Below are 14,260 nucleotides of genomic sequence, written 5' to 3'. Positions count from 1 at the left end.
TATCGCCCATTAAAAATGCGGTAGGAACCTTTCTTTACGGAGGAAGTTCGTTCCTACACGGACGTATTTCAGCGAAGGCACATAGGTGTCATCATACAACGCAAGCTGTTAGCTTCGTTCAAAAGCTATTTTTAAGAATTGAGCCCAGACTTGAACTTTAGTCGTCACCGTTTATTTGAGCTACTACTTAATTTCCAAGGGACGTGTCCAGTTGCTTATAAACTGTCGCTGGTGCCGCGGTGGAATTTGCTGCTTTGTGTTCATCGTTAGCAAAGTGCTAACAACAGTGACTAACTTACTTGCACGCTACCGCTGTTGCAGTCTTTACAAGTGGCAGTAGATCGTCAGGGATCCCGGGACAGGTACATTCATCTAAATCGCGACTGCTAGTCTTTGTATGTCAGTGCACCGTTACATTAGATGACGTTAGATGAGCGCCGTGTCAGTGCTGTGTAATCAATTCTCACACACTGATGAATGAATGAATGCATTTTATTCCGGTTCAGTTTTCAATGAGACAAAGGATAATATTTCAAAGGCTTTGTGACCTTGATGAACCGAACTGTGTCCTTGACGTAAAAATGACCGTGACGTGAAACTACAGCATGCCCACTGCACGACTTTTATAACGTTGAAATTTACAATGCAATTGTAGAAATACAATGTTGCAAAAATCTTCTTGTACTTCATGATGACACAGCAGAATAAGATAGCTGTAGGAGAACAACGTGGTGCCGATTGGATATTTTAAACTGAAGGCACAGTACAGGTTATATTTATGAATAAGAAAAGAAAAAAGAGTGAATAGCGCAAGGCTCCAATAGCAGACTTGGAAGAATACTTTTGAACATGCTGAATCTTTATTCCATTGTTCAACAGTAATTTAAATGAACTTTTAAATGATGCATTTAAGTGTCTATGCATCATGCCGTGTTTAAAACAAATCTACATTGTGATGTTTGTATCACTCTGTTAATCTATTTGTATCTTTTTCAGGCCTTCCCATCATGGAGCTCCAGGCGGTGTTGATGGCGGCCGGTGGGGGTTCTCGTATGACGGATCTGACCTACAACACCCCCAAAGCAATGCTGCCTGTAGGCAACAGGCCCCTTATGTGGTACCCGCTGAACCTGCTGGAGAGGGTCGGCTTTGAAGGTGAGAACTTTATTGAAACACTTCTACCATTTCGGTTACATTTGCCTTAATTACTGCTTCCAATATTACTAAATCATTTCATAATTATTAGTCAATCGTTCAGCCTACAGAATATAATCATTTATCCAAACTGAAATATGCTCCATGATAAAAATTATTCCTGTAATGACTTGGGCATGATTGAAAGTCGAGCAGTGATCATCCAAATCGGAGATGACCTGCTGCAACAGAGACTGCGAAGTTGGGACTTAAAAACGTTGCACCCATTTTTTGAAATGTTAAACCAAATTGTATTTCCCCATTCGATTCAAGGGTAGAGTTTCTCGGTCCTGAAAAATACAGACAAGGACACTTACAAGATATCTTCACCACCAGACGCTCGCTCCTTTTGCCACATGAAAACACTGAGTTTATAACTGATGAAGAGATTGTCATCAGATCAGCAGCCATTGTGAGGTGTGCATTTCCTGTCTTAGATTTACAGCCCAGATTTTGCACAAATTGGTGCTGCAACATGCAGGAGGTCCAGAAACTCTTGGCTTATAAAGGAATTTGTTGCACTATGCTGTTCTTTTCCAGCAAACAGTGCTGTTTGTTATAAAAGCATGTAGGTCTTCACTAGCCTAAATAAAACTAACTTTCAATACGTAATCATCTTGTGCGGCCCGAAAGTTTACTGTGTACAATCGGATAGCCAAAGCCCTGCGATTTGATTGTACTGGGCTGACACAGCTATAGTGAACAAATGCCCAGTAAAGAACATTTTATCCAGACAAAGCCTTTGAAAGCAGACACTCTGTAATGTACTCATTTAGACTTCATACATGTGTTTTTATTAATAGCAAAGCAGTGATTTTAACATAACATTAGAATTTGACAGTTGTCATAATCAAAATAATATTGTGTTTTGGTGTAAAATCTGACTTATCCAGGTCATTGTTACAATAACTACAACCATAGAGTGTGTTATAAGCTGCAATTTACTGGTGATCATATTTTGTGTGGAAATGCAGCTGTGAGTTATGACTTTTCTTTTTTGTCTCCTTTTAATAAAGGATTTATTTGTGTTGTGTCTAATATATTTTTGTCCTTGACTTGGCTTGTCAGAGGTGATTGTGATCACCACCAAAGAGGTCCAGAGGATGATGAGCACAGACAGTAAATTGAAATCGGATGTGAAGATGAAACTTGATGTGTTTTGTATTCAAGAAGATGCCGACATGGGCACTGCCGATGCTCTCAGACACATCCAGCGAAAGATAAAGGTGTGTGTGGTTATTTTCTTGATCTTTGCTTTGGGTATATGTAGGAAAGACCAGACTTTAAATCTTAATGCCTCCCTGCCTAGATGTATTCTCAATAATACTGAATTCAAATACAATTAAACAAAGTGAGAAGGTGAGTCAAATATGAATACAAATATATTTATTTTACAGTTGCCAATGAATAAAATTGATTTATTTTCTTTCTTCTCCTCATTGCTTCAATTTAAAAAGGAATCAGTGTCATAAAATGAAAACTGTTATATATTCATAAATCAAATTGGGCATTGAAGAATCAGAATCCACATATCAATGAAAATATTCTCATATATGTCTTTATTGCTATGGCTAATAAATAAAAGTGGTGAAAGATAGAATTTCATTCATATTAATCAGTAGGTTATAATAACATTTGGTAATATTAGGACAATAAATTATGTTCCCAATAATTATTATATCAGTATTTTAATATTACTGGATATTCTGTGATTGTGCCCATTTTCATCCGATTCACTCTGACCTTTATTATGTACACAGAAACCAGACTGTTGAGATTTAATTAAAAAGTGACTATAATACATTTCTGATGCCAAATGCAAAAAGTTTGTTACCATAAAAATTCAATTGAAAACAGAGCTGATGACATGAAGCCAGGTTGCTTTCATTTACGGTACTTAACTCGACATATTTAGACTTGTTTGAAGGTTGAATGTTGGGTTTCTCGTGTGTGTGTGCGTTTGCGTGCATACATGACGTAGTATGGTCTAGCTGCATTTCCTCAACAACCGCTCGACATAAATGAAATGAATGTTCTTTGCAAGGGCCTTTATGGCATTCATTATTTTATGCAATTGTGTGTGAATAGTTGTGTATGTGTGTGGCCCCTCACTGGCGACACATTAGGGGTGTACCATCTCTCGCCCATTGCAAGCTGGGATTGGCTCCAGCAACTCCCGTGACCTGCAAAGCAGAAAAGAATTGATGGATGGACTAATAACTTGGGGTGTTTCCCTGTTGTGAATTATTAACGCATGACACACCACAACTGTTTCAATCAATTGCATTTAAATTAATCCAGCTTATTAGTTTATCACCCACCTTTTCATCCATTTTTGCCCTTCTATTTATGAATTCATAATAATTTCTGTTCCTTAATATAAATCGAGTTTTTTTCCTTCCACCATCCACCCTTGCAGACCTAATGTTTATGATGAAAGCTTTATATTAATATTAATAGAATACAGAATATTAATGTAACGCAGCGAAGGAGACGACCACAACAGTAGAAGGATATGCCTATGATCAGGATTCTGACACACAGAAGGAATGTTTTCTAGTGTAACGTCAGTCTCAGAGAAAACGGTAGAGACGGGAGGGTCGAGAGAAAAACGACGGAGCGTAGGGGAGGTTGACGTGGGCGCTGAGTGCAATGCCGAGTGATCACTGATCCACATCCTTCCTCTGAATAGTCAAGGCTGCTAAAAGTGCCTTTTTAAAATACACACAAACATCCAGAGGCGCACACACACACTCACATATGCACATGCATAGCCCCAACCTCAATTTCCAGACCCCCTCTGGATCCTCCCGTCATCCAACTCTCTTTAAACAGATGAGGTCACGGTTAAGACTCAAACTCCCTGTGCTGCCAGTTTACCCGGTGCACCATTTATCCTCATCCTGGAGTCGAGCACATCTGTGCAACATTTGTGTCTGGGGCGCCCCTCCGACCCTCAAGACATGACTGTATGAAACAATACTATAATTTCAAGTCCTTGATTTATTTTTCAAGCAATTTCTCATATGTATTTGTTAAAGAGCAGCAATTTCAGGGTAGACTTACTATTTCTTTTGAGAGAGGTTTATTGTAGCTATTTATTTAACTTTTATTCCCGCTAAGTATTTTTGATTCTGTACCATATGGGTTTGATGGAAATGTTGTTTTACTTAATAAGCTGTGGTTGTTACACAATAATGTTGACTATATCTTCATCTCAAGAATAAAGAAGTAGTAATAAAATGTTAAAGGAGTCCTATTCATAACAGTGTTATTTGCCTTTATTTAGAGCATGAGATTAGAGCGCTTAAACCGTGAGTTAGGAGGGATTGGTCAGACACAGAATAAACTACACAAACCGCTGATATTCCTGTTGAAACTGGAATATCAGCAAAACAAAAAAATGAAGTTCTAATGATAATGGGCCCAACCCTGCCTTTGAGGTCACATGACAGCGGGAATGCATTTATTGTGACAGCTCGAAGCGTAACGCATCAGTCTAACTTCTGAAGACCTGCACGTCCTGCCGCTGCACCTCATTACATTCATCCCAATGAAATCGGTCGGGTTGCCCTTGCAAGAAGGATTTATCGGGGGATTTAAGATGCTGAAATGTGAATGACGAGTAGGTTTAATGTGTTTGTTTTCCTTCTGACATCTGAATGTGTCGTTACAGCTTCTTAATATTTTTCTTGCTCAAGAGATTTTTTAATACATGAATATTACAAGCACACACTCGCGCTTAAAACAGAACTAGCTCCAGCTTGCTGCCATTGTGAATAGTGGAGTTCCTAATCCTTTGAGCAAGCCAAGCTAGATTAGAGGCATTGAGTTACACACGCTTGCCCACTGGAGGCTGATGATTGAGGAACTGTAACCATGCCTTGCCAAATCCCGACACAGAAATCACTCAGACTGTCAAAGTGATGCATGGATACGGCATAGACATGCTCACACTCACTCATCTCTTCACACAAACACACTCCCATGAGGGGATTTGGTGTAACTATACAAACAACATACTTACAGGAAACAGGGTTACACTCGAGGTGAGCAGAGGCGGTCATTCCTCTTGATTATTGAAAAGGGAGCTTTTTTTTTTATTTTAGTCGCTCTTCAAACTGCCAAGTTACACAATAGAGGAGAGATAGACCTGATAATTACTCTGTTCCTTTCACAAGAGGCCAAACTAGTGAAAGGAGTACTTAGCATGTACTTTCGGCTTTGTATGCTTGAAACTGTCTTTGGTTATTATTATTTTTATAATGGCCTGGCAGACAGAGTGGATTCAGGCTGGTAAAATGTATATGATTCAAAGGTTCACATTTTATATGTGTTTGTCGGGGGGGGGGGAATCCAACTCGGAGGTTCCGAGTCGGAACCTTCTAAATTAAATTAATTTAAATGAATTTAATTCTTCCAAAACTCAGCTAAAATATGTAGGCCAAACCACCCAAATAAAAATGCTTTGAATGCAACACAAATATGTGACATTTTGGTATAAATGTAATTGCATAATTATTTTCATTTCTCATTAACACAAAAATATTTGTTTAATATTTAACTTGTAATTTTCAGATTGTCAACAACCACAAGGGTGTGTGTGTGTGTGTGTGTGTGTGTGTGTGTGTGTGTGGTCCTGACCTGTCCAGAGGTCCTGGCTGTTGAAAGGCAAGAGTGTCTGTGTCTCTCCAGCTGACTCCACTCTGCGCTCGCCTGAGTGTGTGTCTGTGTGTGGCGATTCTGTATGCCCCCCCCCCCCCCCCCCCACACACACACACACTCCCCTTATGCCTTTATGTGGCGCATACTTGCATGCTCTGCTCCTGAACATGTGTGTGATAGAGTGAGAGCAGAGTTGAAAGGTCTCTGAGCCTCTGTCAGTAGATCTCCTGCAGACACCTCCGGCTTGGTCGCAGCTGCTTCCTGTCGCCAGGTCCAGACCAGGTTGTACTGGGCGTTTCCTTCAGGCCAACCTCGTGACCTTTGACCCCCCCACTGATACCAGTCCTCCCCACACACACCGACACCGACACAGAGCCCAGTTCATCTTTTAACACTGGTGCTCTCCACTGGTTTGTTTGTTCTGTTTTTTTATTTTTATGAGTTACAAATAAGTTGACAGTTTAAACATGTCTTTATTTATTGTTTATTTTGTGTTTCTGAAACCAAATCAGATTTATCTTTTACCTCTCTCACCCTTTCTTTCTGTTCTTTGCTGCGTCACATACAGACTAAAGATGTCTCTGTCGTTACGCTTACGGTGACTGGCGCTAATGGTGGGCTTAGTTCTCATGCTGACAGCCTTCATCGCTGGACAGGCAGATGGATACCGCACACACAGGCACACCTACATATAAACACGCATTCAGACATGTTGCATCAGTGGGGGGAGGTTTTAAAATGACTGTCATTGGTGGTAGAGTAAGTGATATGTCTGTGGAATTCACAAGCGGTAAATTGCTATCCAGTTTCTAACATGCATTGGTTAACATGTATTATATATCTGAAAATAGATTTAGTTTGTGATGGAAATAATCTCTGGAGGATGACATTGCAGCAACTTTATTTCAGCATTTCCAGAAGTCACCTATACATTTATTTGTGTCAAAACATGTCATTTTCATTGATTTTTGTGCATTAGGTGTGATGGTTTACATGTCATGATATTTATGCAGCTGGATGGTGATAAGGTCGCTCGTATTCCAACACTTTTCTACAACAGATTTGCTGAGGAGAAACACTGCCTTAACAAAATAGAGCAGGATTTATTACCTGCTATCATCAGAGTTTAGGTCGCTTTAACACAGGCTCCACTGTTCTTTGTGTGTTTGGATTATGCTGCTGACCGTGTGATTCCTCTTTTCTCCTTTCTCTCTCCTCTATACGTCTCCCTCTAGAATCATTGTCATTGTGTAACTTTCTCTCTTGACCGTTGATGCTCTTGTGGCCTGTCGTTTATTGCGTCCGCACGTGCAGGGCGATATTTTAAATCAGAAGATCTGTTGTGTTCTTTGGGTGAGCATTTTCTCAATTTGCTCTTATTTTCTCTTCAGACGGACATCTTGGTGGTGAGCTGTGACCTCATAACGGACGTGGCGCTTCATGAGGTGGTCGATCTGTTCAGAGCTCACAATGCAACTCTGGCAATGCTAATGAGCAAAGCTTATGAAGTCACAGAAATAGTCCCAGGGCAGTATGGCAAGAAAATGGCAGGTAACAGTCACACACACAATAAGAAAAAATTGCAGTGGCAATGAGGTTGCTATTTAGCTGTGGGTATTACTCATATTGTATTACACAATTCTGATAATATTTCACACAAGTTTTCTTATATTCATTTTTTATTTTAGTGAATCTGGTTTGGCTTGCTCTTGTATTATGAATATTCCTCAAATATTAAAGAAAGATTTTGGGATCCCGTAAATGTGTGTCATTAATAGTCGACCACTTTATTTTGCATTTACTGTAAATTCAGTATGTGTTTTTTTATTATTTTTTTGCCAGCTGAGCAGAGAGATTTTGTGGGAGTGGATCAGTCCGGGAAGAGGCTGCTGTTCATGGCCAACGAGGCTGATCTGAGTGAGGAGCTAACCATTAGGAAGTCAATCACAAGGAAGTAAGTTATTTGGAAAGCCTGAAAGTTCATCCAATTTGCAAAAAACTAAATATGTTGTTTCTGTTGCTATACGCCCATGCTAATAGGTTTTTGTTTAATGTGCATTGAAGGTGAGTGGAATTGTCTTTACGGTGCTCGCGGAGTTCGAGATGCTGACTAACAATCTATGTCTCCGTAATGAGTCACCATCTTCTAAAATGATTCTGGAAGCTTTGTTTAGGGAGATCAGATTCTGTTTTCTGGTGTTCTGTTCCAGGCTTAAAGGTTCTGTGGCAGATGTTTGTTACAAGAAGAGGACTGCAGGTCAATTCTGGCCCTCAGTATGAAAACATCAGGACACAGTTACATTTGGTTGGCTTACATTTAAATACTAATTACATTTAAATCACATCAGATCAGTTACAAAAAAAAAAACACCACACAACTTCATGAATTACATTCAAAATAAATTCCATGAACAATTTAAATGCAAAATACATTTCATGTATACCCTCAAAATGTTCAGTGTCCTGTCCTGGATCTTTGATGTTATATTTGAAGTGTCGTTATTATACAAATGTACTACACATTATGAGCCTTAAACTTGTGTTGTGTAAAATCTTTCCAGTCATGCAGGTTTTTTTTTTGTTGCTTTGGTAATGAGACACAGACCTTTCAACAGTTTGGTTTGAGAACTCCAAAAATCCAAGTCAGTGCAGCATGCTTTTCGAAAACCTTTAGCAATAATGTAGGGTGCGTGTGATTTGTAGTAAATAGGCTAAAGCATGTAAACGCAGATGTATGGTTCTTTTGGGAATGATGCACCCTGCAGTTTGTATTATGTAGTTATGGAAAAGGGCAGATAAAGAGGATAACGGGTTGTCATAGAGACTAAAAGAGAGCTTTTTTCTTTTAGTGAAACCTGCAGGATAAAATGGTTTCCATTGGATGTCGCTTCATAAATGCCACTTTTTCAAACTCAGGGCTCCATGTGTCAGTGTATGAGCACATGTATAGGTGGGGTTTGTACAACCCGACCCCCCCATCAACATAAAAATCCCTCATGGCTGCACCTCAGTGGGGCGACCTGTATGGTAGCTGACAGAGGACAATAGACAGATGTCACTACTCTGAGGTTTATGTGTGGCTACGTATCTGGTTTCCATCAAGTGTTCCTTTCCTGTGTACAAAGCAGAGGTAAATGAAAAGGCTTAAGTAAACGAGAATGTAAAAAATACCCGTTTCTGCAAAGAATCAAAGCAAAAGCGTCCTGAACAGCCAGAGTAAAGCTGCGGAGAATTCTTTCAAATGCTGTTTCTTGAAATATCGGATATGATGCTGTGATCTAGAAAAAAAAAGAAATAAATGAAAATGAAGAATGTAATTATTCAAATGTTTAATCTCTTGACTCTTTGTGTTTTTCCCGCAGACATCCCAGAATTCACATCAAAACCGGCCTCGTGGACGCTCACCTCTACTGCCTGAAAAAAGCAGTGGTGGACTTTCTCGTCGACAACAAGTGAGTAACGTGCTAAAATGTGGTTCCATGGTGTGTGTACGCCTTTGGAAGGTCCTGTTTGTGGGGGTATTCTATTGAGGTGTTAATTTGTTTTACTACGTGCCACTGTGGCAAGCTGTTATGCCTTTAGCCTCTGAAGTGACAGTGTCAGCTCTAGAGAATTTTCTCTAGCCGCCGGGCAGTACGCACATGGTTAGACTCTGATAGCAGCTCATATTAAAATGTTTTATGCTTAGTATTGGTGTTAGTGTTGACATGATGGTATTAGGTAGAAAAAAAGACTCATGAGTAGCAACTTAGTTTCAAAATTAAAAAGTGTATACAAAGTAGTCATATTTTTTTAAGTGATAGGAACTTTAGACGAAGGGTGTTTAACACAATAGAGAGGTGAATAGAGAGCTAAAGGTTCTTTTTAATTGAATTAAACATAATCCATCCAAAATCAGTAGGTAACATAGATTCCTAGAAAAGCTAACAACCAGTCACTCTCCACCTTCAAGACTACCGTCTATATACTGCATGATTTTGGCAGTGGGAGGACGAATTAGAATGGATTCTTCCCTGATTCATGCCCAATCCTCCCATCAAGTGTCATGTAAATCTGTAAATAGTTTCTGTGTTATTCTCCTAATAGTCAGATAAACCAGCAGCACACAGATGATGGTGATAATGTAGCCTCCTTGGCAGCAGTAATAAAATCACTCCGACATGCTAGCGCATGTCAAATAGGCATTTGATCGGACCTCAGGATTATATCTCCGAGGATGTCTTATTTTATTTTATTGTTTCTGATTTTCATTATATGTTGTTGGAAATTAAAACCATGCTCTGTTGAAGAGAAACTCTGAGCACAATAAAAGCCTCCTGATGAAAGTAGCAGCTCAGCGCCTCAAAGCAGGGTGAAGATGATGCTATGCCAACTTCTCTGTGCTGTTATTTTGTGTGAAAGGACCAAATGGAATGTGTGTGATTTGTTAAAGGTTAGATTGTGGAAATCTGTCATTGCTCGGTTTTTACAATTGAACTATTTGAAATGGAGTGTGACTCCACTTTGCTAGTTTCAGCCGTCACATTAATGAGTCCAAAGACACACTGGCAAACAAGTCTTCTAGCTATACTTCATCTCCTCCGCTCTGTTGAATGTTTCTGTCCAAGGAAAAGTTGAATATGTTAATTTGTCGAGGAGTTGTAAGGCGTAAATCCCATTACATCACTAACACACCCTTCGCCGCCTGCATATACAACAGATGATACTGTTGGATGACTCATTTCTTTCTTCAGCTGTGTTCTTAGACTTTCTTTTCACAGCTCATCTCTCTCTCTCTCTTCCTTTCACCACCATGTTCTGTCCCCGTCTTTTAGTCAGAGAAAGAAATGGAAAGAGTAAGTGTTGTTTTTCTCCTGTCATTCAGATGGAAATTCTAATCTCCCTTTAAAAGAGTGTAAGAAAGAGATCTAGTGGAAGAGGAGAGGAACACTGAGCAAAACACGTTGCACAGAGGAGGAAGAGGAAATTAAACTGGGAAGGACACCTCCCAGTTTACACATACCCAGACTCGAAAACCGGATTTAGCTTTGTCTGCCTTTGTTTTAAAAACCATAAGAGCCTGAAGTGCTAATTGCCATGATCTAAATTCCAAAAGATGCTCTCAGTGTATCAATAACTGCATTATAGAACAATAAACCCTATTACAATGATGAGCATCATTTGATGCCTGCTAGAAATTACTGCAAACTCAAAGTCCTTAAGTGTTACACAATCACTGCTGTAAATATAAAACGGATATACCCCTACGAAAAGTAAAATATTTTCTGAAAGAAAAACTGATGACTATTGATGTGTTGGTGAGAGATCAGGCGGGTTAAGTGGTGTGAACACTGTGATTGTATCTAAATACACTAATTATGTGATCGTCTCTCATTCATGACAATATCTTTGTCTTATGTGCTTAATTGAATATGAGCTTTTAAGTACGTGCTGCTGTTTAGCTTTGGCTGAAAACGTGATGTTCACACATCCCTACCTTTTTTAGTTTTGTTGAAGATACATAGCGACGAAGGACAATCCGTATCTTCAAAATGTTGAACTATTTAATCTTTACTTTACTTTTATCCGTAGGTCCATCTCATCGATCCGTCGCGAGTTGATACCATATTTGGTGCGGAAGCAGTTTTCGAAAACAACTACCAGTCAGAAAATTACAGACGATGCGGAGGATCGGAACCAGAAACAGAGTGAAGGCTCCACTAACCACGGTCGGTGTTTACAGAGACGCGGTGCAACGTTACGCTTCAAATCCACGACGCATCCTTCAAGCACCTTGCCACGCTTTACCTCTTTCTATTATCCAGAGCTTGTCATCGCATCAAGAGACGAGCCTCTCCTCCAGCTGGCCCTGGAGCGCTCCTGTTGGAACGACCACCGCGGCGACATGAGCGAGTCTTACCACGGAGGAAAGCTGCGCTGCTACGTTCACATTTTGGACGAGGGCCTCTGCTACCGCGTCAACACGCTAGCTGCCTACATAGAAGCAAACCGATTGGTGGGTCTCACATTTCATGAATGAATGACTTTAATCACACGCAGTGTTGCTGTAGAGCTGATTAAAGATTTAGACTTGCGTATATATTCCATTAATCGACAAATGGAGGACATTTGCTACTAAATGAGACGAGTAGAGAATAATCTGAAGAATAATCAAGAATAAAAATAAACCCTGTAATATTTCTGTCATATTGTAACCCCATCATTCTTGCCGATGCCAGCGATCTAATATCAGACCTCCTATTTTACCGCCTTCAATCCTGAATTGCGCGCTAACTCTAATGCCATATACTTTGCACAGTGGCCCACTTCTTCCAAGTGGCTCCAGAAAACATTTAATTAAATTCTCCCACGTTTTATAATTGCGTATTCCCCTTTGTTCTGTCATCTCCCAGGCGCCGAAGCTGTTTGTGGAGCCGGCGGTCCATCCGTCTGCTGTCATTTCTGAGGGTTGTCAGGTAAGAAAGTTGTCATGGGATTATTTTTTCATTTGCTCCACCAAATGGATTAGAATTTTTAGATTTGTGATTTCTTGCATTTCCCAATTACTTAACAGTTTTACTAATTGACCTGAATCGCAACTTGTTTCACTAGAGAGGCCTTTGTGTGTATTTATGTTTGTATAATACTATTATTTATGTGTGTGTGTGTGTGTGTGTGTGTGTGCGCGCTGCCCACAGATGGGCTCAGACAGTATCATGGGGGCACTGTGCCAGGTAGCGGATAGGACATCTATAAAGAGGTCCACCATTGGAAACTCCACTACTGTCAATGAGAAGGTCAAAGTCACCAATTCCATCATCATGCATGGGGTTACCATCGAGGAGGGGTGAGCAACAAACACGCATGTCCATGCACAGCACACACACACACACACACACGCTCGTTAATGGTATGCATTTTGAAATGTTCCTGCCAACAAGTTAGTTTTGTCTGTAAAAGTCTTTTACCTTCAAGGCATTTCTCTGGCTTTACGTTTTAATTGTTGTGTCAGCTTTGGTCTGAGATAAAACGAAAGGAATTCAGTCAACAAAGGTCTCGTGTTGCCTGTAATTGCCGGTAATGTATTCACTTGTCTGGAAATGTAATAGAAATATTTATTAAGAGCACCCCCTCCCCCCCGAATCACTTTCTTCATTCATTGTATTTATACATTAGATTTATTTGGTGCTCTACTGTAAAAATGTGGGTTTGTGTTTTTTAGGAGGTTGTTTTCTGTATTCTTTGGGTTCAAACAAGGAACGCCGGTTTAAGCAGGTGTAACCACCTGTCATTTGTTTGTTCCTTCTCTTCTGACGATAAGTAGTATTGAAGCAACTGATCAGTTAGGGTTGAGTTATGTCTCGTTCATTTCGTCTATGTCGGGATTTCCCAATGTAGCCTGCTTTAACAGAGCTCCAGGGTCTACTCCAGCATCAGCATGTCGATCCAGCTCCAGCGTCTTCACGAGAACTCACGGCGCAAAGAGACGCATCCCGTCTGGATTTTAATGCACTCGTTCACTGGCTCCTTTTCTTTTATCGCCGTTTCTTCCTCCTCCCTCCCTTTCCCTCTCGAGGCCTCGATTCCCAACGCCTGTCTCCGTCTCTGTCTCTCCCAGTCTCTTCCTTATGCTTTTCACGGACCCCGGTCAGCCATCACGGGTACCCCTCATCATGGCCATGTAGGTGCGAGCACAAAGACATGAAAGAACAAGAGCGATGGGAGAGGGAAGAAAGAAGCGAGCAGGAAAGAGAGTGCAATTCTTTCATTTCTTCTTTTACTTTTTTTTTTAAGGACATAAGAAGGAAGGTGAAAGAGGTAAAGAAAGAGCCAGTGTGAGGGATTAGCAGACCCCGGCCATGTCGCAGAAACCCCTCACATTTCTACTTCCTTTGTTTGGAGCTGACCAGGACTTGTTGACAAAGCGCTGCGTGTTGGCAAGGGAGATAGAAGGGTCAACTTTACAGGGGAGGGAGGGGGGTTGGCAGAGGAGGTGGGGGGTTGGTGTGTGTGTGTGTGTGTGTGTGTGTGTGTGTGTGTATGAGGGGTCATGGCAAGGAGGACCCTGGTGTTAGTAATTAGTGGTGTTTCAGCTTGGAAGCTTCTTTGGTGGTCTCTCGCTCTCCCTCTGTCTCTCCCTAATGTTACAAAATCTGAATCTTGTAATCTCCCATCGCCAACTACCACCGTCACCTCCTAGGTAGTCACACACTCTCTCTCTCTCTCTCTCTCTCTCAAACACACACACACACACACCTTTCTCCGTCTTCCTCCAGGCCTGTCCACCTAAATAGAATAGGCCAATACAAACCTGACTGTGTGTGAGGTGCAGACGGCCAAGTGTGTGTGCGTCACTGCTTGGGCAAGGCCGACGTGTCTTCTCAACCGGACTCCCCAAGCTACTGAAGCACACAGCTACACA

The 14,260-nt window shown here is 40.7% G+C and overlaps 1 protein-coding gene across 1 annotated transcript; it reads left to right on the top strand.

Annotated features, from left to right (window-relative positions):
- Positions 1-1,007: 1,007 nt before the first annotated feature.
- LOC137914149 (translation initiation factor eIF2B subunit gamma-like) lies at positions 1,008-12,689 on the top strand. Its single transcript, XM_068757756.1, has 9 exons — positions 1,008-1,155; positions 2,263-2,420; positions 7,251-7,410; positions 7,702-7,813; positions 9,222-9,311; positions 11,431-11,567; positions 11,664-11,854; positions 12,252-12,314; positions 12,537-12,689. The coding sequence occupies exons 1-9, from the start codon at positions 1,008-1,010 to the stop codon at positions 12,687-12,689; spliced, it is 1,212 nt and encodes a 403-aa protein (XP_068613857.1).
- The last annotated feature ends 1,571 nt before the right edge of the window (positions 12,690-14,260 follow it).

This window comes from Brachionichthys hirsutus, unplaced genomic scaffold, assembly GCF_040956055.1.
Source record: "Brachionichthys hirsutus isolate HB-005 unplaced genomic scaffold, CSIRO-AGI_Bhir_v1 contig_288, whole genome shotgun sequence".
NCBI classification, from domain to species: Eukaryota; Metazoa; Chordata; class Actinopteri; order Lophiiformes; family Brachionichthyidae; genus Brachionichthys; species Brachionichthys hirsutus.
Note: the sequence above shows the minus strand (reverse complement) of the source record. Positions and strands in the feature narration are given on the sequence as shown.